This window comes from Carassius carassius, chromosome 25 (genome assembly GCF_963082965.1).
Source record: "Carassius carassius chromosome 25, fCarCar2.1, whole genome shotgun sequence".
NCBI classification, from domain to species: Eukaryota; Metazoa; Chordata; class Actinopteri; order Cypriniformes; family Cyprinidae; genus Carassius; species Carassius carassius.
This window is the reverse complement of record NC_081779.1, coordinates 13,159,408-13,183,899: the sequence shown is the minus strand read 5'-3', so window position 1 is coordinate 13,183,899 and position 24,492 is coordinate 13,159,408. Positions and strand designations below refer to the sequence as shown.

Sequence of the window (24,492 nt, the reverse complement as noted above, 5' to 3'; positions counted from 1 at the left end):
TTGTCAAATTGATTTAAAAAAAAATAAGTGCAGTTATTTACTGATGGAATTTTTATTTTAATGTAAACTATTTTGTTGATAGTATATATGAGTAAAATAGGATACATTATATTAAGCTGTACTTTTTACAGTATAATTATACAATTAAGGGGTTGGTTTCGGATTAGCTGTTTGTAATTTTGTACAGTAAGTATAGTTCATGTACCATGCATAACAAGGGCACTGTAAAATAAAGTGTTACTTCAGAAATGTCCTGGTTTAAAAAGCACAGTGAACAACTAATGCCCAAAAACTGCCCATTTATTGCCAGTCAGTGAAAGCATGCACTTGTAATTGCATGCACTGTTTGGACAGGTCAAAATCGTGGCATTCACACTTCCTGTTTGGCAAACAAGGATCTGAATCTCAGATTTATCTTCCCCTTCAGCTCTAAAACTATTGTTACCCAATAATTCAAAACTGCAAGTGAACAAGAAATAAAACTAAGAAAATAAGCACTTTCATTATTACATAATTGTGACACATTTTTTTACATGGCAGACGGAGGGAATTTGTTTTATAAACATTACATCTAAGTCTCGAGTCTTCCTGTTCCTGCTTCTCTCTTTTTCATCACACACTCGTTCTCTCTCTCTCTCTCTCTCTCTCTCTCTCTCTCTCTCTCTCTCTCTCTCTCTCCTTTGTCCTTATAAGGAAGTGGGGCAGTTGGTGGAGTTTGGGCGGAAACAGCGCGCGGTGACAGCTGGGAACCTCAATACGCTCATATACAGGAAGAGAACGCAGACGAGGAGCCCGTAACACACCCATTCAACATCAAAGACTAAAGCTAGGACAACTGAAACATTTCTCAGACGGTAACGGTAAGGAGAAAAAGGCCGAATGCATTGCGTGCATTGTTAGATATCAGTGTTAAGCAACTTGCCGGCGAAATCTTTTCTAGACACAGCGCGCTGCTGCGTCCCAGTGCAAATTATGACAACTAATACAGGCATCGCTCGCGCAGAATATTGCCAAAAGCAATACATTCTCAAAGTGGCATTAGGCCGTGTGAATAAAACGAGTTTTATCATACAAGTGCATGTATGTAGGTTTCATAACAGCAGTGTTATGCGTCGTTTTAAAAAGTTCCTGATCTTGCAAGAGCTCAGCGCCTAGTGATACGAAGTCGATTCTCACGAATCGATTCTTTCGAGCAGTTTGTTTCAAAGAACCGATTTAAAAAAATCTGAGTATCTTTCGCGTCATTACGTCATAGCGTGTTTTAATAAAATGCTTTTATTAAAAATAACTGTTTTCGCATGATAAAACTCTCGTGCAAGCAAGTTGTAAACATATATTTCTAGTACGTTTATTTGTATTACTGGTAGGCTATTTAGCTGCATCCGTTCACCTTCTTGATCACCGTTTTACAGCTCATTCATTATTCTCGGTTTTAGTTTGAGTTGTTTACTTGAGTTTATTTAATAAATTGTTTATCATATTCCCAGTCGTGTGAGTCGGTTCAAGTGATTCACTGAAATGATCCGACTCAAACGAATCCTGAAAATCGCTACAGCGCAAATGAAGGAAGTGGGGCGGCCGTTAAAGTGAACGCAATCTCGTCGCGATTGCTACATTGTTTCCGTGTTCATGTTATGTTCTATAAACACTAGCTCTGTATTGTCTGACTGAACGCTCGACCGTGTTGCCCGGCTGGCCTGATTTAGTCAAATCACATCACATCAAATCTCTTGGTTTGCATCGTGCCTCGTATCCTATTGCAATCCTATTAATGGCTTGATTGCTTGTCATGAAAGCCAGTGGACTATTGGTAGTGTCTTGTATGTTTGATGAATGTGGCACATCTCACCCTGCGCTATGCCTAGAATGGATGCTATATGGCCTAGTTTTACTAGTCCTGAAGCATAAATGACCCGTTTTCATGTCCAGAAGCACAGCTTGCACCCTTATGCCTGACGTTTCAGTTTTACTTTAGAATTGTGCTGTAGTTTTCTTATCTTATTTTGATGTTTATCTATCGGGTGTTACCTACAGAATTTAGAGCAGGTGTAATGTAGTGCTTCTATACTGAAGCACAAAACATATTGCCTTAAGTGTGTCATAAATATTATAAGCTGGGTTTGAAATAAACATCCAGTTCCACACTAAATGTGGGTGAAAAGCACTTATGGTGGGTGACAATTTTATATAAATTAATGAATGTTTTTAAATCTTAGCAGTGTTTTGGATCGTCTGGTTTATTTATTGCTAGTAAAAGTTCTGAAAGGCTTGTCTGGAAACCTAAAATATTTAGTAGCCATATTGGCTGGTGAGTGTGAAAGTTAATTTAATCATTTTTGTTAAATTATTGTTGCTGCCTTGGTCAGTTTTTTTTAGGTTGAGGACATTAGGAACTGTTCTGAAATTTTTACCTGAGGCAAGACAATTTGACTACTCTAATTTGAATGTGAATATTTTATTAAAATGTGAAAAAAGGGAGAGGAGAAATTTGAATCTAGCTTGACTCCTCTCTGCTCGTTGCCTTTTGCCATAATTGCTAACTTTATTATATTCTGCAAAAGTTTAAATTCTGCTTATGATTGGTTTCATTTGCTGATGTGTTTTTGTTTCCTCAGAGGTAAATGTGCTTCTGTGATTTGAGTCCTGTGTGATCAAATGTTTTGTTCATTCCAATTTCCTGAACATTTGAAAACCACAGCCACAGCTGTCTGTGGTCACAGAGGAAACTTATTATTTTTATCACAGTATTGTTAATTCAATCTTTCACGTTTTCTCAATTCTAGTGTACTGTTAATAGTTTTCTGCTGTAGTTGTAATGTAGTCTTGGGGAAACTTGTGATTCCCGTAGGATTTAAAAATAAGTGGGATTTTCCCCTCAATAATTGGTGCAAGCTCTCATTAAGGGCAGGTGATTATGTGCTCATATGGATACTTGTGCATTTCCCTGAAGAGCATTCAGGTGAAAGGAAGAGTGAGGCAGATTCACGTATCCTGTTTCTGTTATGTAATGTTACCTGTTTAGTGTAATTGCATGAAGGGGCAGTAAAGAGGGACTTGCCCTTTGAAATGTGCCTAGAGAAGGCAAACAATTCTACTTCCTCCTTTTTGTATCTTTAGAGGTTTGGCACATTTTTCCCCCTTCAATTGCAGATTTTTTGTTTTTCCCTCCCTATTGTATATATGTGGGACAACATGTTATAGCACGTCCTGCATTCTCTCATGACTCTGCACACTGTGCACCCTTGTTTTCTTTCTGTTGACTTTTTATGCACACTTCCGCTCTTGTCACTGGTTTTACCATAAATTGTAAATTAAGGCAAATTTGCGGAAGTCAGAATACAGTAATACCCTTTAAAATTGTCATAAAATTAAATCCACCCATCTATTTTGTAAATGTTTATTTCCTATTATGAACAAATGTATCTGTTTGTATGTTTAATTTGATCACATCTGATTGCAGTTATTTCTGTAAAACCTTCTTGTTTCTGTAATCATTGAGTTGTCCCTGTCTCTCTCTTTCTCTCCGATCATGATCAGGTATGGCAGAGCTGGTGAGTCTAGTGCAGCGTCTGGAGGTGGCAGTGGGTCGTCTGGAGGCCATGTCTAGTTCTGGGGGTGGAGGTGGTCCTGCTGCTGCATCTGGAGGTATATAGAAATCTGTAAACCAGACAATGATTAGCACTGATTAAAGCATTAGGGGAGTTTGGAATTCGAGTATTTAAATTAGCTGCAGGTCTAAGGAAGTGCATAGTTAAACTGCCATTGGGGCATGTTCACGGATGGACTGCTTGTTGCTGGAAATATTGTATTGTGTCTGGTTAGGACATGGTCTAATTCTGCTCTTGTTTCTGTTCTCTTCAGTGGTTTCAGTGTATGTTGAAGCCTATGACAAATTGCTTTCTGGCCCTGTGGCTCAGTACACTGCTCTCAGTCAGAAGATAGGGGGTGATGTCCAGAAGCATGTGCGTAATGCAGCGATGTCATTATACTAGTTCCTGAATACTGGTACACATTGATGAATGTGACTCGACATCTAGTGGTCCCAATAATGTATCTTTTTCCTTTGTTTTGTGTGATAGGCTGAGTTGATGAAGCAGGCCTTTTCCTGTCAAAGACAGCTTCTGGTCACTGCCTCCAGCTCTCAGAAACCTTCTGATGTAAGTGTTAAAATAAGACTTGCTGTTGCAGTACCATTCAAAACATTTAATTTTATTAATGTAAGTTTCTTATGCTCAATAAGGCTACATTAAAAAAATATTATGAAAAGTATTACAATTTAAAAAAAAGAATATTTTAATATTTAAAAATATATAAAGGTGCTGGGCATATAATTAGAATATCATCAAAGTTGATTAATTTCATTCAAAAAGAGAAACTTGTATAGTATATTCATTCATTACACACAGACTGATATATTTCAAATGTTTATTTCTTTTAATTTTGATTATTATAACTGAGAACTAAGGAAAATCCCAAATTCAGTTTCTCAGAAAATCAGAATATTGTGAAAAGATTCAATATTGAAGACACACTCTAATCAGGTAATTAACTCAAAACATCTGCAAAGCTGCTCAGTCTAGTTCTGTAGGCTACACAATCATGGAGAAGACTGCTGACTTGACAGTTGTCCAAAAGATGACCATTGACACCTTGCACAAGGAGGCAAGACACAAAAGGTCATTGCAAAAGAGGCTGGCTGTTCACAGTTCCACGTTGCTTGAGGTCCAGTGTAAAGTTTCCACAGTCAGTGATGGTTTGCGGTGCCATGTCATCTGCTGGTGTTGGTCCACTGTGTTTTCTGAACTCCCAAGGTCAACACAGCCGTATACCAGGAAGTTTTGGAGCACTTCCTGCTGCTGACCAACTTTATGGAGATGCAGATTTCATTTTCCAACAGTACTTGGCACCTGCACACAGTGCCAAAGATACCAGTACCTGGTTTAAGGACCATGGTATCTCTGTTCTTAATTGGCCAGCAAACTCGCCTGACCTTAACCCCATAGAAAATCTATGGGATATTGTGAAGAGAAAGATGCGATATGCCAGACCCAAGAATGCAGAAGAGCTGAAGGCCACTATCAGAGCAACCTGGGCTCTCATAACACCTGAGCAGTGCCACAGACTGATCGACTCCATGCCACGCCGCATTGCTGCAGTAATTCAGGCAAAAGGAGCCCCAACTTAGTATAAGGGGTGTTGGGGTTGAAGAGAGAGTTAAATAAAAACAGCAATTAATTGTAGTCTTTTGTAGCATTTTAAATGTCTTCACTGCCACTTTTGCTCAATTGTCAAAAGTCATTGTTTGTGTACCGGTAATAAAAATAAAATAAAATAAAAACTCTTTCAGAGTTTTGAAAGGTAGTGTAACTTTGACATTATTTCTCATCATCTCATTAGTCTGTTTCTCTTTTCCTCTGTTATTTAGTCTGTCCTGACCTCTCTGCTGGCCCCCGTGTCTAAAATAATCCAGGAGGTGCAAGCGTTCCGTGAGAAGAACCGCTCCTCACCTCTCTTCAACCACCTCTCTGCTGTCAGCGAGAGCGTTCCCGCCCTCGGCTGGGTTGCCATGGTAAGGCGGAGGGTGGAGTCTGGGACTGTCAGCACTGTGTGGTGCAGGTTTTGTAGTCGAATTGTTTCTGTTTGAGGTTAAATCAATTATGGCACTTTATGCTTGGAAGTGGTCTCTAACCAGTCAATTTCTTCATGCTCAAGTGGCAGATGGTAAAAATATCTGGGTTAAAGTGACCTACTTTGCATAGGGTTTTTCAAAGATTGTAGGTGTCGGACCACATTGCTAATAAATGTTACGATGTAAAATAAGAAATATGTATGATTATGCTCTAGTTCTAAGTCACAGATTGAATACAAGCAAATTTGAGGACCTACATTTAAAATTAATTAAAAAACATTCACTAACGGTTTCATGCAAGTTAATATAATTTGTTATTTGAAAACAAATACTTGTATAATTAAGTTATATAACTAACACACCAAATGTATTTTAAGAAACTAGAAATAGAAGCACAAGTAATCTCAGACAAGTATCCTTAAAAAAAAAAAAAGCTGAGTGGATGTCTGTACACTGATTTTTAAAGCAGCAGACCTTTATAAAAATTGAAGCAACATTTTGAAGGTTTCATCATTAGGCCAACAAATTTGGTGTAAATTTTCCTAAATTATTCTCATCTGTCTTATAAACCCCCCAACATGTACCAAATTACAAAGCACATGAAAAAAAAATCGGTACGTTTAGAATGTTTATTTTTTTACTTTTAATAAACAATATCTTTTTTTTTTTTTTTTTTTTTCCTAAATGTGTTAGGCACCAAAGCCAGGTCCCTATGTGAAGGAGATGCAGGACGCTGCCATGTTTTACACTAATCGTGTACTCAAGGATTACAAAGAAAAGTATGTATCTATCCGTGATGTGTAAAAACTTGTCTGTACACCAGCAAAATGGCATAATGTCATTTTCCCATCTGCCTTAATGCCTTATTTTTAGAGATAAGATGCACGTGGAGTGGGTCAATGCTTATGTGTCCATTTGGACCGAGCTGCAGGCCTACATCAAGCAGCACCACACCACTGGACTGAGCTGGAGCAAGACTGTGAGTCACATTCTTGTTCAGTTTGTCCCACGTGCTTTCTGAAAACAAATTTCCTAAACATTTTGGTTTCACAGGGTCCGGTTGCCTCTGGAGGCGCCCCGAGTGGAGGAGCACCAGCCCCGCCTCCCCCAGGTCCTCCTCCACCCCCCATGGACTTGGACAAATCATCAAGCGGAGGCTCTGGAGCTACCAGTCACAATGCTCTCTTCGCCTCCATCAACAAGGGAGCAGATATCACTAAAGGTATTAAACGGATCCCTAACTTGATGTAGTACTTCAAACACAGATGACATTGTTTGGGAAAATAATTTCAAAATGTGTCCAGTAGAGCCTACAGTGCACAAAACAATCGGTGGCAATTTTATTGCTTTTTAAATGATGAAAGGTTCATTGCTAAAACGTTAAAAGGTTCGTTTGACTGATTGGAAATGATGCAGATTGTTTCACTTGATGCACTGCAATGGGAACATCAGTGTGTGTGTGTGTGTGTGTGTGTGTGTATTTATAAAGGTCAGTGCAGTCTTCATGATAAAAAAGGGCAGAGTTAGTGCATTCACTTGTGGACGTCCGTTGTCTCATTTATTATTATAAAATAACCATTATAAAAGTGTTCTTTTAATATCATTGTGATACTATTGTTTATATATATGTATATATGTGTGTGTGTGTATGTATGTTAAAGCAGTTTTTATATTTTCAGTCTTGATTTTTACTTTTAGTTAGTTTTATAAATTGTTTTTGTCATTTTAGTAGTTTAGTTTATAAAGTTTTTTTTTTTTTCAGTTAAAGTCTAATTTCAAGTAGCAATTTTTTTATGGTTTTAGTTTTAGCTAAATAGTGTAAAATAATAGTGTTCCTGTAGCTCAGTTGGTAGAGCATTGTGCTATCAAGCACAAAGTTGGGGGTTCAATTCCCTGGGACACATGATAGGTAAAAATTGATAGCCTGAATGCACTGTAAGTCGCTTTAAAGCATCTGCTAAATGCATAAATTATTATTTTTTTTATTTAAATAAAAAGCACTTTATTCAATGTGGTGTTTTTTTTTTTTTTTTTTTTTTAAGCCGTAATTACACTAATTCTCAGTGAAGTTACTAACAGGTAGCCAGTATACTGTTCCCATCCCTACTCTTACAATCACGGAAATAATAATAGGCTAAAAATAATCATAATGCAAAATAAAGTGTTTAGATTTTATCAGTGTTTGTATTCCCTGGCACAGGAATTTATTGAAGACTTGTCCTGTCTTTTCACTCATTTTAAGGACTGAAGCATGTGTCTGATGACAAGAAGACCCACAAGAATCCTACACTCAAAGCCCAAGGAGGTCCTTTGCCTTCTGGACCCAAACCCTTCGCTGCTCGGCCCACAGCAGCTGCCAGCCCAGCCCGCACTCTGCCCCCAGTGCTGGAGCTGGACGGCAAGAAATGGAAAGTGGTGAGTGAGTCCGTATGCCTTTTATAGTCTGTGCTTGCAGCTGAAATTATTTAGGGAAATAACAGTAAAGATGTGATGTTATAGTAAAGAACTTTCATGACATAAACTAAAATAGAAAGTGGAGTTTTGGAAAAGACATGAAGCTGTTTGGCCAGTTAATTGAACAACTTATGCTCTTTTTTTTTTTTTTTTTTCCTCTTTGGCTTATTCTCCAACAGGAAAATCAGGAGGGTGCCCAAGGCCTTGTGATCAGTGACACAGAACTAAAGCAGGTGGTTTATGCTTATAAGTGCAACAACAGCACTTTACAGGTGAAGGGGAAGATCAACTCCATTACTCTAGGTATGTATGCACTACCATTAGTTCCTCCAGTGTGCACTGTTTTAAACAGGCAGAAAGTTTAGACATAAGTTTGTTTTCTTTTCAGATAACTGTAAGAAATTGGGTCTCGTCTTTGACGATGTTGTGGGTATTATTGAGGTGATCAACTGCAAAGATGTTAAGGTCCAGGTGTGTATACTTGTGCTATGTACTCTTCTCATTATATATGTATTTGAATGCAGTGTATATGCACATTTAGATTTCTGTTTTATTGAAATTTTGAAATTTGATCCTGAAATGTATGTATGATTGTTTCCACAGCTGAATAATAATAATAATAAAAAAGTTATTCAGACTTTATCTAACAATTTTGCCTTTTTCTCCTCAGAATTTGCTAGGTTTGATCTCAAAATTGAGGGGAAATGTATAATTTGGCAAAAAATGTAAAAAGAAAAAGGCAAAATTGTGAGACTGATTTGTGAGAAATAAAATCAGAAGTTTGAGAAAAATAGTTCTCGCACATCTTACAGTTCTGAGTTTGTTTCTCTGATTTCTAATTTTACAATTTCTACTTTATTTTTTTACACTGTTTTATACTTTTTATACTATTATTGTTCCACCACTGAATAAAAAAATTTAATTGGTACTTGTAGTATCAGATATAACCTCAGAATTGTTAGGAAAAAATTCAGAATTGTGAGATAAAAGGGCAAGATTACTGTTGTTTTTATCCTGTGGCAGAAACTAGCTTTTATAGAAATGGGCATAAAAAGTATTCAAAATGTAAATAATTTTAAATTATATAAATATAAATGATTTGTATAAATGCATTTTATTTAACATTTTAGTATGCGTTTAGGTAAATATTACTGTTTATTAATGTGTATTAACATTAATCCTTATTAATGTTTTATTCTCTTTTGAACTTATTTAGTAAAAATTCATGTTTTTGTGTTATTAATATCAGTGGTCTAATCAGATTTGGTCATGTAATTAGGCATTATATTTTAATGAAAATTCACCCTTCATACAGTGAAACAAACATTGTTTTCTTGAAAATGTCTTTTAATTAAGGGTCTTGAATTTAATTCATTTAAATGCCCTGATATATTTTTCTTTCTTATTACTCTGTGCATCTGTACCTTTTGAGTGATTGTGCTTCTGTTGCTTTTCAGGTTATGGGTAAGGTGCCAACCATCTCCATCAACAAGACGGATGGCTGCCATGTGTACCTGAGCAAGGACTCTCTGTCATGTGAAATCATCAGTGCTAAGAGCTCCGAGATGAATGTGCTGGTGCCAAACAAAGATGGAGAATATGTGAGTAGTGAAGCCATTCGTCTATGATTTTGAAGATTATAAGAATAAGAGGGAGTAATTGCTTTTCTAATTCTATTTAATTCCAGACTGAGATCCCAGTCCCTGAACAATTCAAAACCATATGGGACGGTAGCAAGCTGGTCACCACAGCAACCGAAATTGCAGGATAAACGACCAGGTTTTGTGAGACCACCCCCATTGCAGTGTCCTACCTGACTGACCAACGAGCTTAAACTACAAAATAGAATGGAATGTCAACCAGGTCCAGTCTCCTATCAGCCAATCACAGCGGCAATCCTCCTTCAGATAGTGACGTGACTGCTTGCTTACCACAAGAACTTGCTCAGTCAGCGGCAGGGCTCCATTCTCTTCTCTTCTATTCCATTGATTTAAAACATTAGGACTTTAAATTTATTGCCAACAGTTAAGATTTTTTGGTATATTTTGTTTTGTTGTCTTGCAGCCATACTAAGCAAAAGTCATTTTATCATATTTTGTATTTTTGAAGTCATTTTCTTTTTTTCATTTGTATTTTCTGGTCAGTTGGCAGGTTTTGGGTGGGGGGGGGGGGTGTCATTGCGTTTTATGTTTAACAAATGCCATTCAGATCTGAAGCACACAAATGTCCCTCTTCAGACCACCAATGCAGACATTTACTGTAACTTTATTAATTCAGTTTTTTTTCTTCCCAGGGATAGTTAGATTGAAGATTTGTGTCAAATCTTAGAGGATGGATTGGAGACTTGCACAATCACAGTTCTACTTCCAATCGGGACACTGAAACAATGTTTAAAAAAACTAGTTGCCTTAGGAATTCTCATTTCCCTCTTTATTGCATATTATACTCCAGAGCACATGGACATTCCCTGTAATATAAATAAATGAACATTCCATGGGAACATTTCCACACCTTGATGGGAAGGTGTGGAAAGCCTTTTGATGTCTTGAGCGTTTTTGGCACAAACTGGAGACGAGGAAGAGAAGGACATAGCGTAACGTTGTGATGCTCATGGTACTATCCATGTCTGATATCTGATGACTACCTGCTTTTACATGACCTGTGTCCACCTCTTGCTCTCATCAAATGCTTTCATTCCAAACTCTCAATCTTTACTTTCCATAAAATTGAAGTCATGAGTATGGGATTTTTTTTTTTTTTTTGTATCGTTTCTTTTTTTTTCTTCTTTATTTGGCTGAGGACGAACATTATTAAAACTGTTTCATTAAATAAAAAGAATTGAGTCGTTTATTTAATGTAATTGGCAGATACATTTTGTTGCAAGAGTCCAGCTTCTTGCATTTTATGGTTTAGCATTTCTAGAAAGGTGATGTGGTATGGAACATTACTAAAACAATCAACGGTCCCCAGAATGACTATACACAGCTTTTCATTGGTTTATAATATATACATGTATTTTTTTAGTATCATATTATTATGCAAAAATAAATTTCATTATTCTTAAAAAATTTAAAAGTATGTCTTTGATTAAATTAATTCAGCCTTGGAGAGAATTAGAGACTACTTTCAAAAGTCTTCAAAACCCAAACCTCAAAATCTCAAAAGAAAGTCATACAGATTTGTATCCCTTTTTTAATTTTGTTTTATTTTGATACTCTAGGAAATTAATTGTCATTAGTTGGCGGAAAATGAATCAGTGTATCTTTTTTTTTTTATATATTGAAAAAAAATGCGAAAATGGCTCCTTTTTCATAAAAAAAAAAAATAGAAAAGAAAATGAAAAACATAACTCTGTTTGAATTTAAGTTTTTTGTTCAGAAGTGGAACATGACCGGGAATAAAACACCCCTTTCTACTGATTGGTCGGCCGAACATCAAACTTCATTCTAACACGCCCCCTACATGTCTACGTCACTGTGTGGGAAGATTTGCATAAAGCTGCCAAAATGTTAATGCAAAGAGCGGTGGCATTACTTTAATCTCACTGTTGTCATTTGTGGAGATGCTGAGTGTTTCCTTGTGAAAGTGAAACTACTTTGTTTGGCCTTCCAAAAGAGGACACAACTAGAAATCAGTGGTTAAGTCGTACCTAAAAACACTGTTCTGGAACATTTCACCCCAAATATTCAGAAGTGTGCAGCACTGTTTCCTGTGAGAGTAGCCTTTAATCACTGTGTCTGTTTCTATAAAGTGGGGCAATTTCAACTTTGCATAGACAGTCAAGAATTTGTCTGATGATTCAAATGTGAGTTTTGAGCAGTGTAGAGTAACAAATGCAGACATGGTTTTATGTTTACGCAACGCGATACGCAGCTCAACACTTATAAAGACCATATAAGTCATTATAATCAGTAATTATGTCCCCACTGGATGCAATAAATGCCTCATTTATAATGGGTTTTACTGTTTTTGTTTTATCACGCCAGGACACGCAGCATGACAGTACATAAAAGGAGTAACATTTCTGTCACACGCTTGAGGCATTCGGCCAATCACAATGCACTGGATAGCTGGCCAATCAGCGTACGCCTTGCTTTTCAGAACGATAAGCTTTGTAAAACTCGACGTGTTTCAGAAAGTGAGGGCATTGAGGAGCAACAATAATGTAGAAAATAGTGTTGTTGTTTTTTTTACCTTAAACGGCATTTACACATTGCATCACACCAAGTACACAAAATGTTCTTTTTTAGCAACATTTTTCATATTCATCAACAAATTTCATATGAAAATGGCGACAGACTTCAGCTACTCCCTGTCTTTCAGTGCATTCTTAAATGCGCTGGCCGCCATGGTGAAGAGTGAGAAACAGAGGGCAAGGTGTGTGTTTATCGATAGATTGTTATAATATTATCATCTGTGCAGTTCTTTTTCATAAATATAGTTATGTCATGGGGGAGCAACCAGTTCCCTTTCAAGCTTTTACAAGACATCCCAGAGGTTTCTCCTCTATGGGAATTCCTTCCCTTCCAACCTTTGTCCTATTGGCTCACGAAAGTCCAATTGACTGGCCAATTGTAGTGAAGTATGCAAATCGCATGCAAATATTAACAAACTCAAGAGGCAGTATAAAATTATGTCAGAATCTTCTCCTTCACTTTTTTTGTGCTCAATACAACCTGAAGAATGGTGTCATTCTGTAAGACCTGTGTAGGACCATTGGGACAGCCAGATCAACATGAGAACTGCGCTTGGCCCATGCTAAGGTGTTGGAGGAGTCCGAAATGCAGGCATTGCGCAGACCTGCCAGCTCGCGAGCTTTGGACTCACCACAACGTGTTTCATGTCATGTTTGAGATAAGGCCCACTGCTGCCAGCACGCCACTGGTACACATTTGATATTACATTTAAACTTTGACTATAGACATTTTACATATTAATTGTACTGTTTATGAACCTCAAAGCTATTTGTGCATTTTGTGTTACTCCATAATTATGTTCTATTTGAGGGCATTTGTAGTGTAGGTATAAAGCCCAAACATAACCTCAAGCCTGCCCTGCTCACAGCGCAACATTTGCAACAACATTGCTGGGAAATTTGCTCTAATAGATTCTAGATGGTTGCAGGGGAAGGCTTCTAGTGATCTTCCATTGCTGGGGCTTCTTCTCACGCCACTGCTCAGCAGGCTGAGCTTCTTGCTTTAGAGCTCCAGCCTTTTTTGGTGGGTTTGAAGCACCATTGGTTCTTGCAGCTTCAGTATCAGAGAAAATATGAGTTTATTTTGACAGCCCTAATTTTAACAGTAGTCTCTAAATAATTAGTGTAACACTACACTCTTTATTCATAAATAAATACCACATAGGCCTCAGGGTTTGTAAGATCAAAAATCAACTGTGACAAAATTGTTTCACAGTTAGAACAAATTAAAATTTCAAGCTAAACAATAAGGAATTATTTTTTCCTGATTAAATAAGTCAAAAAGAAATCAGATCAGTGCAATAAAACAAGCAAGAGTGGCTTAATTTCTATATAAGACATATAATGTATAAGACTCAAGAGGCACTAGTCAGAAGCATGCTAGTCAGCAGACACTGGACTGTGTGTGTTTTTGTATGTGTGTGTGTGTGCGCGTGTAAACTCCCTCATTAGGAATAAGCTTGTTACAGTATTTAGCGTAGGAAGGGAAGTAAATTGTCATTAAACCACTCTTGGGTGAACTGCAGGTGATCTCCATCAGTGGCGAGGAACACAAGTTTCCCTGCTGAATCCATCTCTGCCAAACCCAGGCGATCCTGGCCAAACAAAATAAATATAGGCAATATAATATAGAGCAAGGTTCAATTGAAAAATCAATAGCAAAATTAAGTAATTAAAAAGAAAATAGTATTAAACAAATACACTCTGTCTATTGGTTGGTTGGTTAAATGTCGATGATAAAAAAAGAGGCCAGCAAGCTTCAGTTTACCTTTGTATATATAGCACTTTCCTGCAGTGTTTCCAGCTCTTTAGCTTGACCAGGTTTATAGAAGCCAAACCACTGATGAAGAAAATTAATTTAGTAAGAGTTCAGTCCTCTTCTATTTCTATAAAAGAGAGATTCCATTCTGTAAATGTACCTCAGAATCCACAGGATCTACCATAGTGTCCTGCAGGAACTTAACCAAAACAAATTTATTCAGAGACATGAGATTCTTCTTGTAGGTCTCGTTCACCACCTGAAAGAAATAACATTCATTACATCACATGCACAAATATAAATATTTGTAATAATAATTTTTTCCTTATCCTGAGACTCACTCGCTCCTGATTGATGTCAGCAAGGAAGAGGCTGTGCTTTTTATACAAGTCATCATTGAGGGGATCATGCCAGTATTGTGCCTGCACCAAGCTAATATAAAAATGACAATCAATGTGTTTCACTAATGAATGTTTATATTAACCATCATTGTGTTTCTGAAATAATGTAATGGCCTGCTGAGATGCCTCAAGGCAGCCATGCACACACTGTTTTTGAACTGCATCGGTGTAGGCTCCTGAGTTTAGCATCTTGCGAATCCAGTCACAGATATGAGAGCTCTCACCAGGGCATCGTGGAAGACCAAATACTCCTGTGATTTACAAAAACAGAAAAAGAGGAAGAGAGAATCACATGTCTGACAAACAAGCAAACAAGGCATGTATAAAAAAATATATGTTTGAATCATGTGGGTTTAGTTACTGAAGATATTTATATAAAGTTTAAATAAAACCTAAATATAATCATTTGATTTACTGATAACATTTTGTTCATATTTATTAGTTAATGTGATTATTTACACTACCATTCAAAATCATTTGAAAAATGTTCCCAAATCTTACCGAATGGTAGTATATGTATAATTTTACATGCTATAATAGATTATGACTGCAAATGTTAAAACCTCAAAATTTTCCAAGTAACTTTATTTTTACTGAAATCAAAACAGGGTTATATGCCACAGTTTCATGTGTACTGCTAACCACTTTTAGGAACAAATGTACTGCTGTTTTCAGGAAGTAAATCAATCACAGAGCGAGAAAAGCACATCTGTCATAATACCCTGATGCTGTCCACCAACTGAGATGAGGTTCTTCATTGGGGGATCTGGACAACGCTGTACAACCGCTCGCCTTACCAAAAATTAAACAAGATTGAAAGGTAAAATGACATGATTAAACTTTTGATAATCCCTTGCATGGATTGGTCTGGATAAATAACCACTTACAGAAACTGTGACCCCTGGGAGAAGCCCATTGCATTGTAGCCTCCCTTTAATTTAGGGTCCTGTGCCAGCTGATCACATACAAAAGACACCTGCTCATTAACATCCATGAAGAAGCTATTTTCAGTGTCCTGTATTTAAAAAAAAAAAACGAGAAAAAAAAACAATCAGACCTTTTTATTTGAAACAACAACAGGAATGAGAAGAATGGAGGATATGGATCTGCTTTACCTGTACAACAGACTTCCCGATCATCAGGGAAAGCACATATATTCCTGGGACTTCCTCTTCCACCATCTTCTTTATTGCACCCATGCTCAGGGGATTGCAACAACTGTCTCCTGCAAAAAGATGAATAGATAAGTAATAATTAGTAATTGTCTAATTATCTTTAAGGGCAAACTCAGTAGGTCAATCAGTAGGTGTGCTTCAGTTAATGTTGTAAACATGTTTAGGTAATTTCACGAAAATGGTGCCATTTCTATAGGTCATGGGACTACAGGGTGTTTATTAGAGACACTATAATTATAAATAATAAGCCGTTTTCAATCATCCGTTGTGTACTGCAAACGATCATGATAAACCCTACTAGCATGTTGGATTCAATTAAAAAAATATTTTATGAAATTGTTTATTAATAATGGGGAGTAATGTGGAGTACAAATGAAATGTCATACATATACAGTACAGACCAAAAGTTTGGACACACCTTCTCATTCAAAGAGTTTTCACTATTTTCATGACTATGAAAATTGTAGAGTCACACTGAAGGCATCAAGGGCTATTTGACCAAGAAGGAGAGTGATGGGGTGCTGCGCCAGATGACCTGGCCTCCACAGTCACCGGACCTGAACCCAATCGAGATGGTTTAGGGGTGAGCTGGACCGCAGACTAAAGGCCAAAGGGCCAACAAGTGCTAAGCATCTCTCTGGGAACTCCTTCAAGACTGTTGGAAGACCATTTCAGGTGACTACCTCTTGAAGCTCATCAAGAGAATGCCAAGAGTGTGCAAAGCAGTAATCAAAGCAAAAGGTGGCTACTTTGAACCTAGAATATGACATATTTTCAGTTGTTTCACACTTTTTTGTTATGTATATAATTCCATATATAATTCCACATGTGTTAATTCATAGTTTTGATGCCTTCAGTGTGACTCTACAATTTTCATAGTCATGAAAATAAAGAAAACTCTTTGAATGAGAAGGTGTGTCCAAACTTTTGGTCTGTATACATACATATACATACATACACACACACACATATATATATATATATATATATATATATATATATATATATGTGTGTGTGTATGTGTGTGTATGTGTGTGTGTGTGTGTGTGTGTGTGTGTGTGTGTGTGTGTGCGCGTGTGTGTGTGTGTGTGTGTGATAAAAAAATTGCAAGATGATGTATTTCAAAACGTTATAGTGTCATTTTTTGTAGCTACAGCCACTGTATACACAAAAGCCTTTTTGTGAAGTGACCAATGTATATTACCCTGATGGTTCACATTTTCCAATGATGACTCAGACCTATTATTTATTTGATCAGGAGCGGATGTGATGTAGTGGGTCTCACCCATGCCGTGCCATATCACCAGAGGGACTGATGCATTAATACCCCACGACGAGCCACACAGCAGCAGCAGACACCCAGACACAGAGAAGAGGCGAACAGCCGCTGATAATCCCATACCTGAAACCGAGCCTGCAGATGTGAATACACTTGTCTTAAAGGAAGGGAAATCATTAAAATAAGGAAGTGAATAAGTGAAGTTGTCACCCACTACTAACTGAGTGGGAATTCTGCGCCACACATTAGTTAAATGTCAAAAGCATTGTGCACAAACAGATCAAACGTAAGAAGATAAAGAAACCGTTTCATAGCAACTTAACGATATCATTTCTCTTTTTAATATTTGCAATTATACACCCGGGAACCTTAATGTCGCTAAGCTAGGAATAGCGTCAAACATGTTTATAGATTCTCAAAAATACAAATATTAACAGCCATTGTGTACTTACTGTGATAACTTTCTGTTCATTAAATCACATGACATGCGAAAACACCGCTCACCTCAAACAAATGCGTTTATGGCTGCAGATATTAGACTTATATGTCGTTGCATTAAATCTGTCCATAGACTATATTCAGTCAGTCGGTCGGTCCAGAGTGTTTAGACTAGTGTTTTCCAGAGCAGGAAGTCTCAAGATGTCATGTGATCAACACAGCTGCAGATCAGACAAAACAGAGTCTGCGGCTCACTGTCTTGGAATGCGGCGTTAGAGTGCAGCACTGATGTTTGCCGCTGTATTAAACATTAACCGCTTATAGAAGTTATTAAAACGGTTTGTATGGCCATGGAGGGGTTAAAAACGAATGATCTTTTTTAAGCATCTAGCGGTTGAATCTGACATCTGTTTAGGAGGCATGTTAATGGTAAGAATAAATAAAAATCGCAATCATTGTATTTGTATAAATAACATTGTCTGTGTATATAACGTAACATATAAATTGAAATGCAAACCTTTGTATCGTGTTTTTACATTTAATTTCCAATGCTGAGTCACACAAAGACAACTAGACAGATATAAAATTAGCTCTTGAAGTGTAAAATAACTGAATTTCATCTTCATTTTCTCCTGGATTCAGCGACATTTGTGACATTTGTATCACTGATGCTGCTGATATTAAGATGTAGCATGTTGTGGCTAATGTCATCTGATCTGTTCTGTTAACCTTTGTGCTGTTCATGTTATGTTCAGATGCTGTCATGTGCTTAAATGTAAAAGAAAAACGATGACAGTACTCACTTGGAGGTCAGGTGTATCTACTGGGAAGCCCAAACCTCTTGTAGCACCTTATTGAAAATGTCCAAGCACTATGGACAATGTAAAATACAGTATTATGTAGGTTTTAAATAGTATAACATAAAACATAAAAAATTATTCTTTCTGATTTATATGGAGTAGTTTACCTGTATGCAATATAACATGAGTAGCACTAAATTATATTAAAGGCCATAAAAACATCTAAAGAAAAAAAATCTTTGCAGTACATTATTCAATGAGAGCTGAAACAGACACATTTTCATAATGAATGATAACAGGAAATTGGTATTGGGCATGATGGATGACCCAGACAGAAAAGGAAGAACCAATAGAAAATGGACTAATGATATCAAACACTGATGAGGCGAACTAGACATACATTTATGAAAACTAAATAAATGCAGCATTGATTTTTTTTGATGAAACAGCAGCTCAAATTGATTAAAGCTTATGGATTCTGATAAAACACAAATTAGATCAATTGCATCATCTTAAATGTCTTGTTTTTGTTTCAGGATTTGTGGATGTCATACTTAAACTAACTCAAGTTCAGTCCAAAACTTACACATTGACCTTAGCAATAATGGTACTACAAGAGGGTTACTCCATTAACTCAACCGTGGACGACCAGGACTGTGACACTGCACCACTTTTAGAGAAGGAAATGGAAAAAATCACAGGTTGGTCTGCAATTTGATCCTCTTCCCGTTTGTTAAAATGTACATGAAATGTGGTGGGGGTTGGTAAGATTTTTTTATATTTTTGAAAGAAATCCCTTACCAAATCAACTTACCAATGCTAAATTTATTTGATACAAAATATACAACAAAATATTAAAATGTCCTTTATTTCTATATTCTTCTTACATTATTCTGTGTTGTTTTATCAATGTTGGAAACAGTTGTGCTTCTTAATATTTTTGTGGAAAAATGATACATTTTTTCATGATTTAATGTATCCTCACTGAATAAGAGTATTTATTTCTTTAAAAAAAATCGAATGCATCTTAAACTTTTGAATGGTCCTAGTGACAATAATCTTTACAAATCTTTTTTTTTTTTTTAAGTACGTAATTATTTACAATTTCAGAATGTGTTTATGTGTGACAGCGCATCCCAAATGCTGCTCTGTACGATGCAATCTGGCTGCTATGATGTTCTTTGGCTTTGCTGTGGTCTATGGTCTACGTGTAAATCTCAGTGTTGCTATGGTTGCTATGGTTAATGGAACCCTTAACCAGTCGTCATCCAATAGCAATATATCAATTGAGTGTCCAGTACCCACCCATACACTTGACAACAACAGCCAAAGTTCAGAACAGCCAGAAGGGGTAAGAATAAACTGCATGCAGCTTTGCATGCACTGAACCTGGTGGATACTTTTGTAACATATACTACTTGGTTCTTGTCATATTTCTCTCTATTTAATTTTCTTTTCCAAGATTCCAAGATACTCATGGGATTCCGAGACGCAGGGAATGCTGCTCGGTGCTTTCTTTTTTGGATACCTGTTTACTCAGATCCCGGGAGGCTACCTATCAGGACGCTTTGGAGGAAGCCTGTTCCTTGGTGGTGGTGTGCTTGGCACAGCCATCCTCACTCTCCTCACTCCACTGTCAGCACAACTTGGAGCCAAGTGGCTGTTTGCCTTGCGTGCACTGGAGGGATTTGGGGAGGTTAGGGGGCTTTTGTAATAGGCAAAAAAGCTTCACACTGATGCTTTAAATAGAGAATCTCTGTATTTGAGTCTGTTTTTTTCCCTTTTGGTCAGGGTGTGACTTTTCCTGCCATGATGGCGATGTGGGCCCGCTGGGCTCCTCCATTGGAGAGGGCTCGTTTGATGACATTCTCAAGTGCAGGCTCTAGCTTTGGTGCCTTTGTGGCTCTTCCTCTCACTGGCTTCATCTGCCATAGTCTGGGGTGGCCAGCAGTCTTCTACTCCTGTGGTGAGAGAATACATTTATATACATAACAGCTTGGGTATGTAAGATTTTTGTTTGTTTGTTGTGAAAGAAATTAATAGGTAAATTCTGCAAGGATGCAGAATGTTTCTTGAGCATACAGTATATTAGAATTATTTCTGAATGATTTTGTGACACTGAAGACTGGAGTAATTATGCTGAAAATTCAGTGTAGCCATAAATGACATGTTAAATATGTTAAAATAGCACATGAACTTATTTTAACTGGTAATAATATATACAATTATTACTGTTTTTACTGTATTTTATTAAATAAATGTAACTTTCTAATAAATGTATACATTTATTGGTGTAGCATCTAGTCAAAGCAAAATGCTTGGAATAATTATTTTACATATAATACATTAATATGCTTAACACTCCTTACTCTTTTCTTCATATTTAGTGTAAAATAATTAAAACATATCTTGTTTATTTTAAATTCAAATGTATATCCATTAACGTGTTTTTACCACCAGGTGGTGCAGGGTGCCTTTGGGCAGTGTTTTGGTTTATCTTGGTGTCAGATGAACCCCGAACTCACCCAAGAATTAGTGACAGAGAGAAAGATTACATAATTAACTCACTAGGTTCACAGGTATGAACTAATTTAATCTTTGAATTTTTGATGATGCATAAGGTTTGGTCTTTTTTTCATCAAGTAAATCATTCATGCTAAATAAAAAAAATGCATGTTAGCATGATTATATGTAAATATGTCATTGAATTACAAAGGAATCATCAAATAACCATTCCATGAATTTCCTTTCTATAATTAATCCAAGGTATAGACATTTATTATTAATTTGATATTCCCTCCTCTCTTTTAGGGGAAGCCTCATGGTTGGTCAGTGCCTGTATTATCTATGCTGTTCTCTGTGCCTCTTTGGGCCATAATCATCCCCCAGATGTGCTCTAACTGGTCTTATTACACTCTCCTCACCTCACTTCCTACCTACATGGACACTGTGCTCCACTTTGATTTGCAACAGGTGTGGCAATCGGGATATTCGGATTAAATCAGTCTGGATTATATACAGTGTCTCACTCTTTTTCATTTTGTTTTGTCATTTAGAATTCATTCCTGTCTGCTCTGCCATATCTGGCTGGGTGGCTTTTCTCAGTGGGCTCAGGTGTGCTGGCAGACAACCTCCTGGAGTGGGAGCTCCTAAGTGTCACAGCTGTCCGAAAAATCTTTACTTTCATTGGTATGAATAAGAAATAAATATCTACTAAACAACATCAATATTTAGGATGACAAAGTGCGTGTAAAAAGTGTGGAAATAGAACAGCTACACTAAAAGTTTGGAGTCATTACCTTTTTATTAACATTTTTGAAACAGTCTTATTTTAACCAAGGGTACATTTACTTGATCATAATACAGATTTTTTTTTTTTATATAAAGAATACAATTTTATACAAATATTTTTGTGGCAACTGTGATGCTTTTCTTTTTCAGGATTCTTTAATGAAAGAAAACCCAGCATTTATTTTACATAGAAAGCTTTTGTAAAATTATGTCACTGTCACTTTTAAATAATTCAGTACATCCTTTCTAGATAAAAGTTTAACTTTTTTCAATCTTTTCAATAAAAATATTAAGAAGCAAAAACTGTTTTCAACATTGAGGAAATGTTTCTTGAGCAAACTAATCAGCATATTAGAATGATTTCTGAAGGATCATGTGACACTAAAGATTATTCATATTTTTGTTTTGTGTCCCACAGGTTTGTTTCTTCCTGCTGTTTTCTTGCTCGCTGTAGGCTTCACTGGTTGTAGTGGTGTGTTGGCCGTGACTTTTCTCACTTTGTCCAGTGCACTCGGGGGTTTCAGTGCTGCTGGTGTCTACATTAACCAGATTGACATTGCTCCACGGTACAGAACCAAGACTGTCTGACTGGTTTATTTGTCACAATTAGTCACTCTGCTTAAGTTTTTCCTATAGAGCTGTTCATTACATCAATTTCTAGGCCAACCCAGAAGGCTACTTCACCCTTCACCCTTTTGGGATTTCTTATGGTTTTTTTTAATTATTATTTCTTTGTTGGTAATAATGTTGTTAAATGCTAATGGTCTTTTTGGATTAAAGGACTACAAACTGAACAGCTCTTTGCTAAAATTGATATCCATCAATCTATAGATTAAATTATCTTTACAAGCTTTACATTTATTGCAATAGTTAGGTCTCCTTTTCTGCTTTTTTTTTTCCAGGTACGCAGGTACACTTCTAGGAATCACAAACACTTTTGGGACCATCCCTGGTGTTCTTGCACCAATTGTTGTGGGTTACATGACCAGAGATGTAAGCTGTGTTTCATACTTTCATATTGTGTTTCAACTGCCGTTGCTTAAAATAATTCCTCATCATCAAAGTTGACATTTTTATATGCTCCCCCTTCCTTCTCCTTGATTTCCGAGCAGCACTCAGTTACAGGATGGAGATATGTGTTCTGGTTGTCAGCAGGGGTGAGCGCCTTTGGAGCCATCTTTTACGTGATCTTTGGCACTGGAAAGATTCAGAGCTGGGCTATGACAGATGAGTCAGACACAGATATACACACTTAAACATTCCAGCTGACCAATTCATAAGGATATAAGGACTCTGCACTTGAGTTTTATGCTATACTCAACACATATGCTACCAGTCAAAGGTTTAGACAAAGTTTGTACCTTTTCATTTTTTCTAAAAGCTTAGAAAAACATTAAATGTACCTACTTTATAACTTTTTTTAATGGATCAAACTGTAATATTATTGGTCACTACATAATTCCCATACTTCCATTTGCATTATTTTATAGTTTTTTAATACCGCTATTAAAAAACGGGTAAATAGCAAAAATAATTAATTAAAGTAATAATTAATTAATTGTACTTTATTTCGGAGTTTTAAAGGAAAAAAAATTGAAGTGCCTTACGAAGTGTAGTTTATTAGTCTACCAATAGTTTACTCATTGCTAACGATTCCGTTAATGATAATACAATGGAATGGAGAATTCAGAGTAATTCCATTTCTTAATCTCATTACTTTTTTGATAAAGTATACTCCGGACTTTATGCTATCTTTCAAACAAATGTAACAGTGTATGTAAATGTGTAACAGTGGTGAAACATTTAGGGGTTGTAACTTTTTTTTATTACATTTAAAAATACTTCATAATAAGCACATTAATTCATTAATGAAAATACCCGTTTGGTACCAATGTTGTTTATGTCATTTTAAACTTGCTAATGAAGTAACTGTACTCCATTTAATTTTTTCATTCAATTCAGCACTCAGGCCACTTAACGTTTTCATGAAAACCATGGTTTGTTACAGTTTTACTGACAGATACAGTCTGTTCATATTTACTGGAATCGGCCAGACAGGGAACATTATTGTTTTCTTTGAAAATTTAAATGTTTAATGAATTTTGATGAAGTTTTTGATGATTGCAATACATTTTTTTTTTTCACTAAAAAATGTCAGGTATTACTATATATATATATATATATATATATATATATATATATATATATATATATATATATATATATATATATATATATATATATATATTTATATATATATATATATATTTATATATATATATATATATATAAAGATGTCATATTCATTTCTGATTTTGATCATTCTCAATAAATACAGTGGTATATTTACTGTACAATCATGATGTTCCATCTGATTTGTCTGCGTTATCTGCTCTGTAATATGGATGAATCATCATCAATCAAGCACTTGTATTCCTATCTGCAATTATAGGTAAACAACCTAACATTTTAATTGCTAATGTGTAAACAATGTTACAAGGCATTAGTCAACCACACACTTATAAATTTGCGTAATTGTTTTCGCGTAAAAAAAAACAACAACGTCGGTCCTGCAGATTTTAGTTCCAACCCTAACCAAACAAGGAAGGTGAGGGTTTTTTTGCACTGTAAAAAAAAAAAAAAATAATAATAATAATAAATATATATGACCCGGATATACTTGGTTGATTTTACTGTCCTCAGAACGCAAGATCAAGGGGGCGTGGTTGGGTCCAGGTTAAACGCCTACCACCCTTAAGTCTCCACCCCCTTATCACTTTAACCAAACCCATCTCCACCCCCAATGCGGAAAGATTTCACACATGTATATTTACATGTGTGAAATAGATGTAAGCGTGAATATTGTGATTTATCCTTGCTGTGCGTTTTAACCTTTTGTGTAATTAATATAGTGCTAAGTTTGACGTGATATATATCGATTTTATCAACAAGACAGCGAATGATATACTTGGATCATTCCTATCATGACATTGTAAATGCACACTTTCCGTCGTGTCATTGTTGTTTGTGTAAATGAACACACTACAGTCCGGCATACCAGGAGGAGAAAA

The 24,492-nt window shown here is 36.3% G+C and overlaps 3 protein-coding genes and 1 long non-coding RNA gene across 5 annotated transcripts; 2 read left to right on the top strand and 2 right to left on the bottom strand.

Moving 5' to 3' along the window:
- Nucleotides 1–711: 711 nt before the first annotated feature.
- On the top strand, nucleotides 712–9,945 carry LOC132104219 (adenylyl cyclase-associated protein 1-like). The gene is made up of 13 exons (XM_059509525.1): nucleotides 712–860; nucleotides 3,538–3,645; nucleotides 3,862–3,962; nucleotides 4,080–4,157; nucleotides 5,426–5,569; nucleotides 6,323–6,408; nucleotides 6,503–6,608; nucleotides 6,683–6,851; nucleotides 7,872–8,044; nucleotides 8,263–8,386; nucleotides 8,472–8,554; nucleotides 9,541–9,684; nucleotides 9,771–9,945. Exons 2-13 carry the CDS (start codon nucleotides 3,540–3,542, stop codon nucleotides 9,852–9,854), a joined length of 1,398 nt encoding a protein of 465 aa, XP_059365508.1. The 5' UTR covers nucleotides 712–860; nucleotides 3,538–3,539; the 3' UTR covers nucleotides 9,855–9,945.
- Nucleotides 9,946–13,673: 3,728 nt separating this feature from the next.
- Nucleotides 13,674–17,518, bottom strand: ppt1 (palmitoyl-protein thioesterase 1 (ceroid-lipofuscinosis, neuronal 1, infantile)). Its single transcript, XM_059509564.1, has 10 exons — nucleotides 17,397–17,518; nucleotides 16,899–17,027; nucleotides 15,554–15,663; nucleotides 15,326–15,453; nucleotides 15,160–15,230; nucleotides 14,587–14,689; nucleotides 14,379–14,469; nucleotides 14,198–14,296; nucleotides 14,047–14,118; nucleotides 13,674–13,873 (listed from the first exon to the last, which is right to left on the bottom strand). The coding sequence occupies exons 2-10, from the start codon at nucleotides 17,011–17,013 to the stop codon at nucleotides 13,751–13,753; spliced, it is 912 nt and encodes a 303-aa protein (XP_059365547.1). The 5' UTR covers nucleotides 17,014–17,027; nucleotides 17,397–17,518; the 3' UTR covers nucleotides 13,674–13,750.
- Nucleotides 17,519–17,584: 66 nt separating this feature from the next.
- On the top strand, nucleotides 17,585–22,778 carry LOC132104239 (sialin-like). 2 transcript variants are annotated; one of them, XM_059509560.1, is made up of 11 exons: nucleotides 17,585–17,759; nucleotides 18,667–18,831; nucleotides 19,261–19,481; nucleotides 19,593–19,826; nucleotides 19,922–20,096; nucleotides 20,591–20,709; nucleotides 20,942–21,103; nucleotides 21,187–21,319; nucleotides 21,840–21,987; nucleotides 22,324–22,414; nucleotides 22,534–22,778. In XM_059509560.1, exons 2-11 carry the CDS (start codon nucleotides 18,735–18,737, stop codon nucleotides 22,675–22,677), a joined length of 1,524 nt encoding a protein of 507 aa, XP_059365543.1. In that variant the 5' UTR covers nucleotides 17,585–17,759; nucleotides 18,667–18,734; the 3' UTR covers nucleotides 22,678–22,778. The 2 variants fall into 2 exon arrangements, with proteins under 2 accessions (XP_059365543.1, XP_059365544.1); XM_059509561.1 differs by lacking the exon at nucleotides 17,585–17,759 and having other exon boundaries at nucleotides 18,696–18,831; nucleotides 19,241–19,481.
- Nucleotides 22,179–24,043, bottom strand: LOC132104247 (uncharacterized). Its single transcript, XR_009423521.1, has 3 exons — nucleotides 23,985–24,043; nucleotides 23,772–23,861; nucleotides 22,179–22,634 (listed from the first exon to the last, which is right to left on the bottom strand). It is a non-coding gene; the product is annotated as an uncharacterized LOC132104247 (long non-coding RNA).
- Nucleotides 24,044–24,492: the final 449 nt, after the last annotated feature.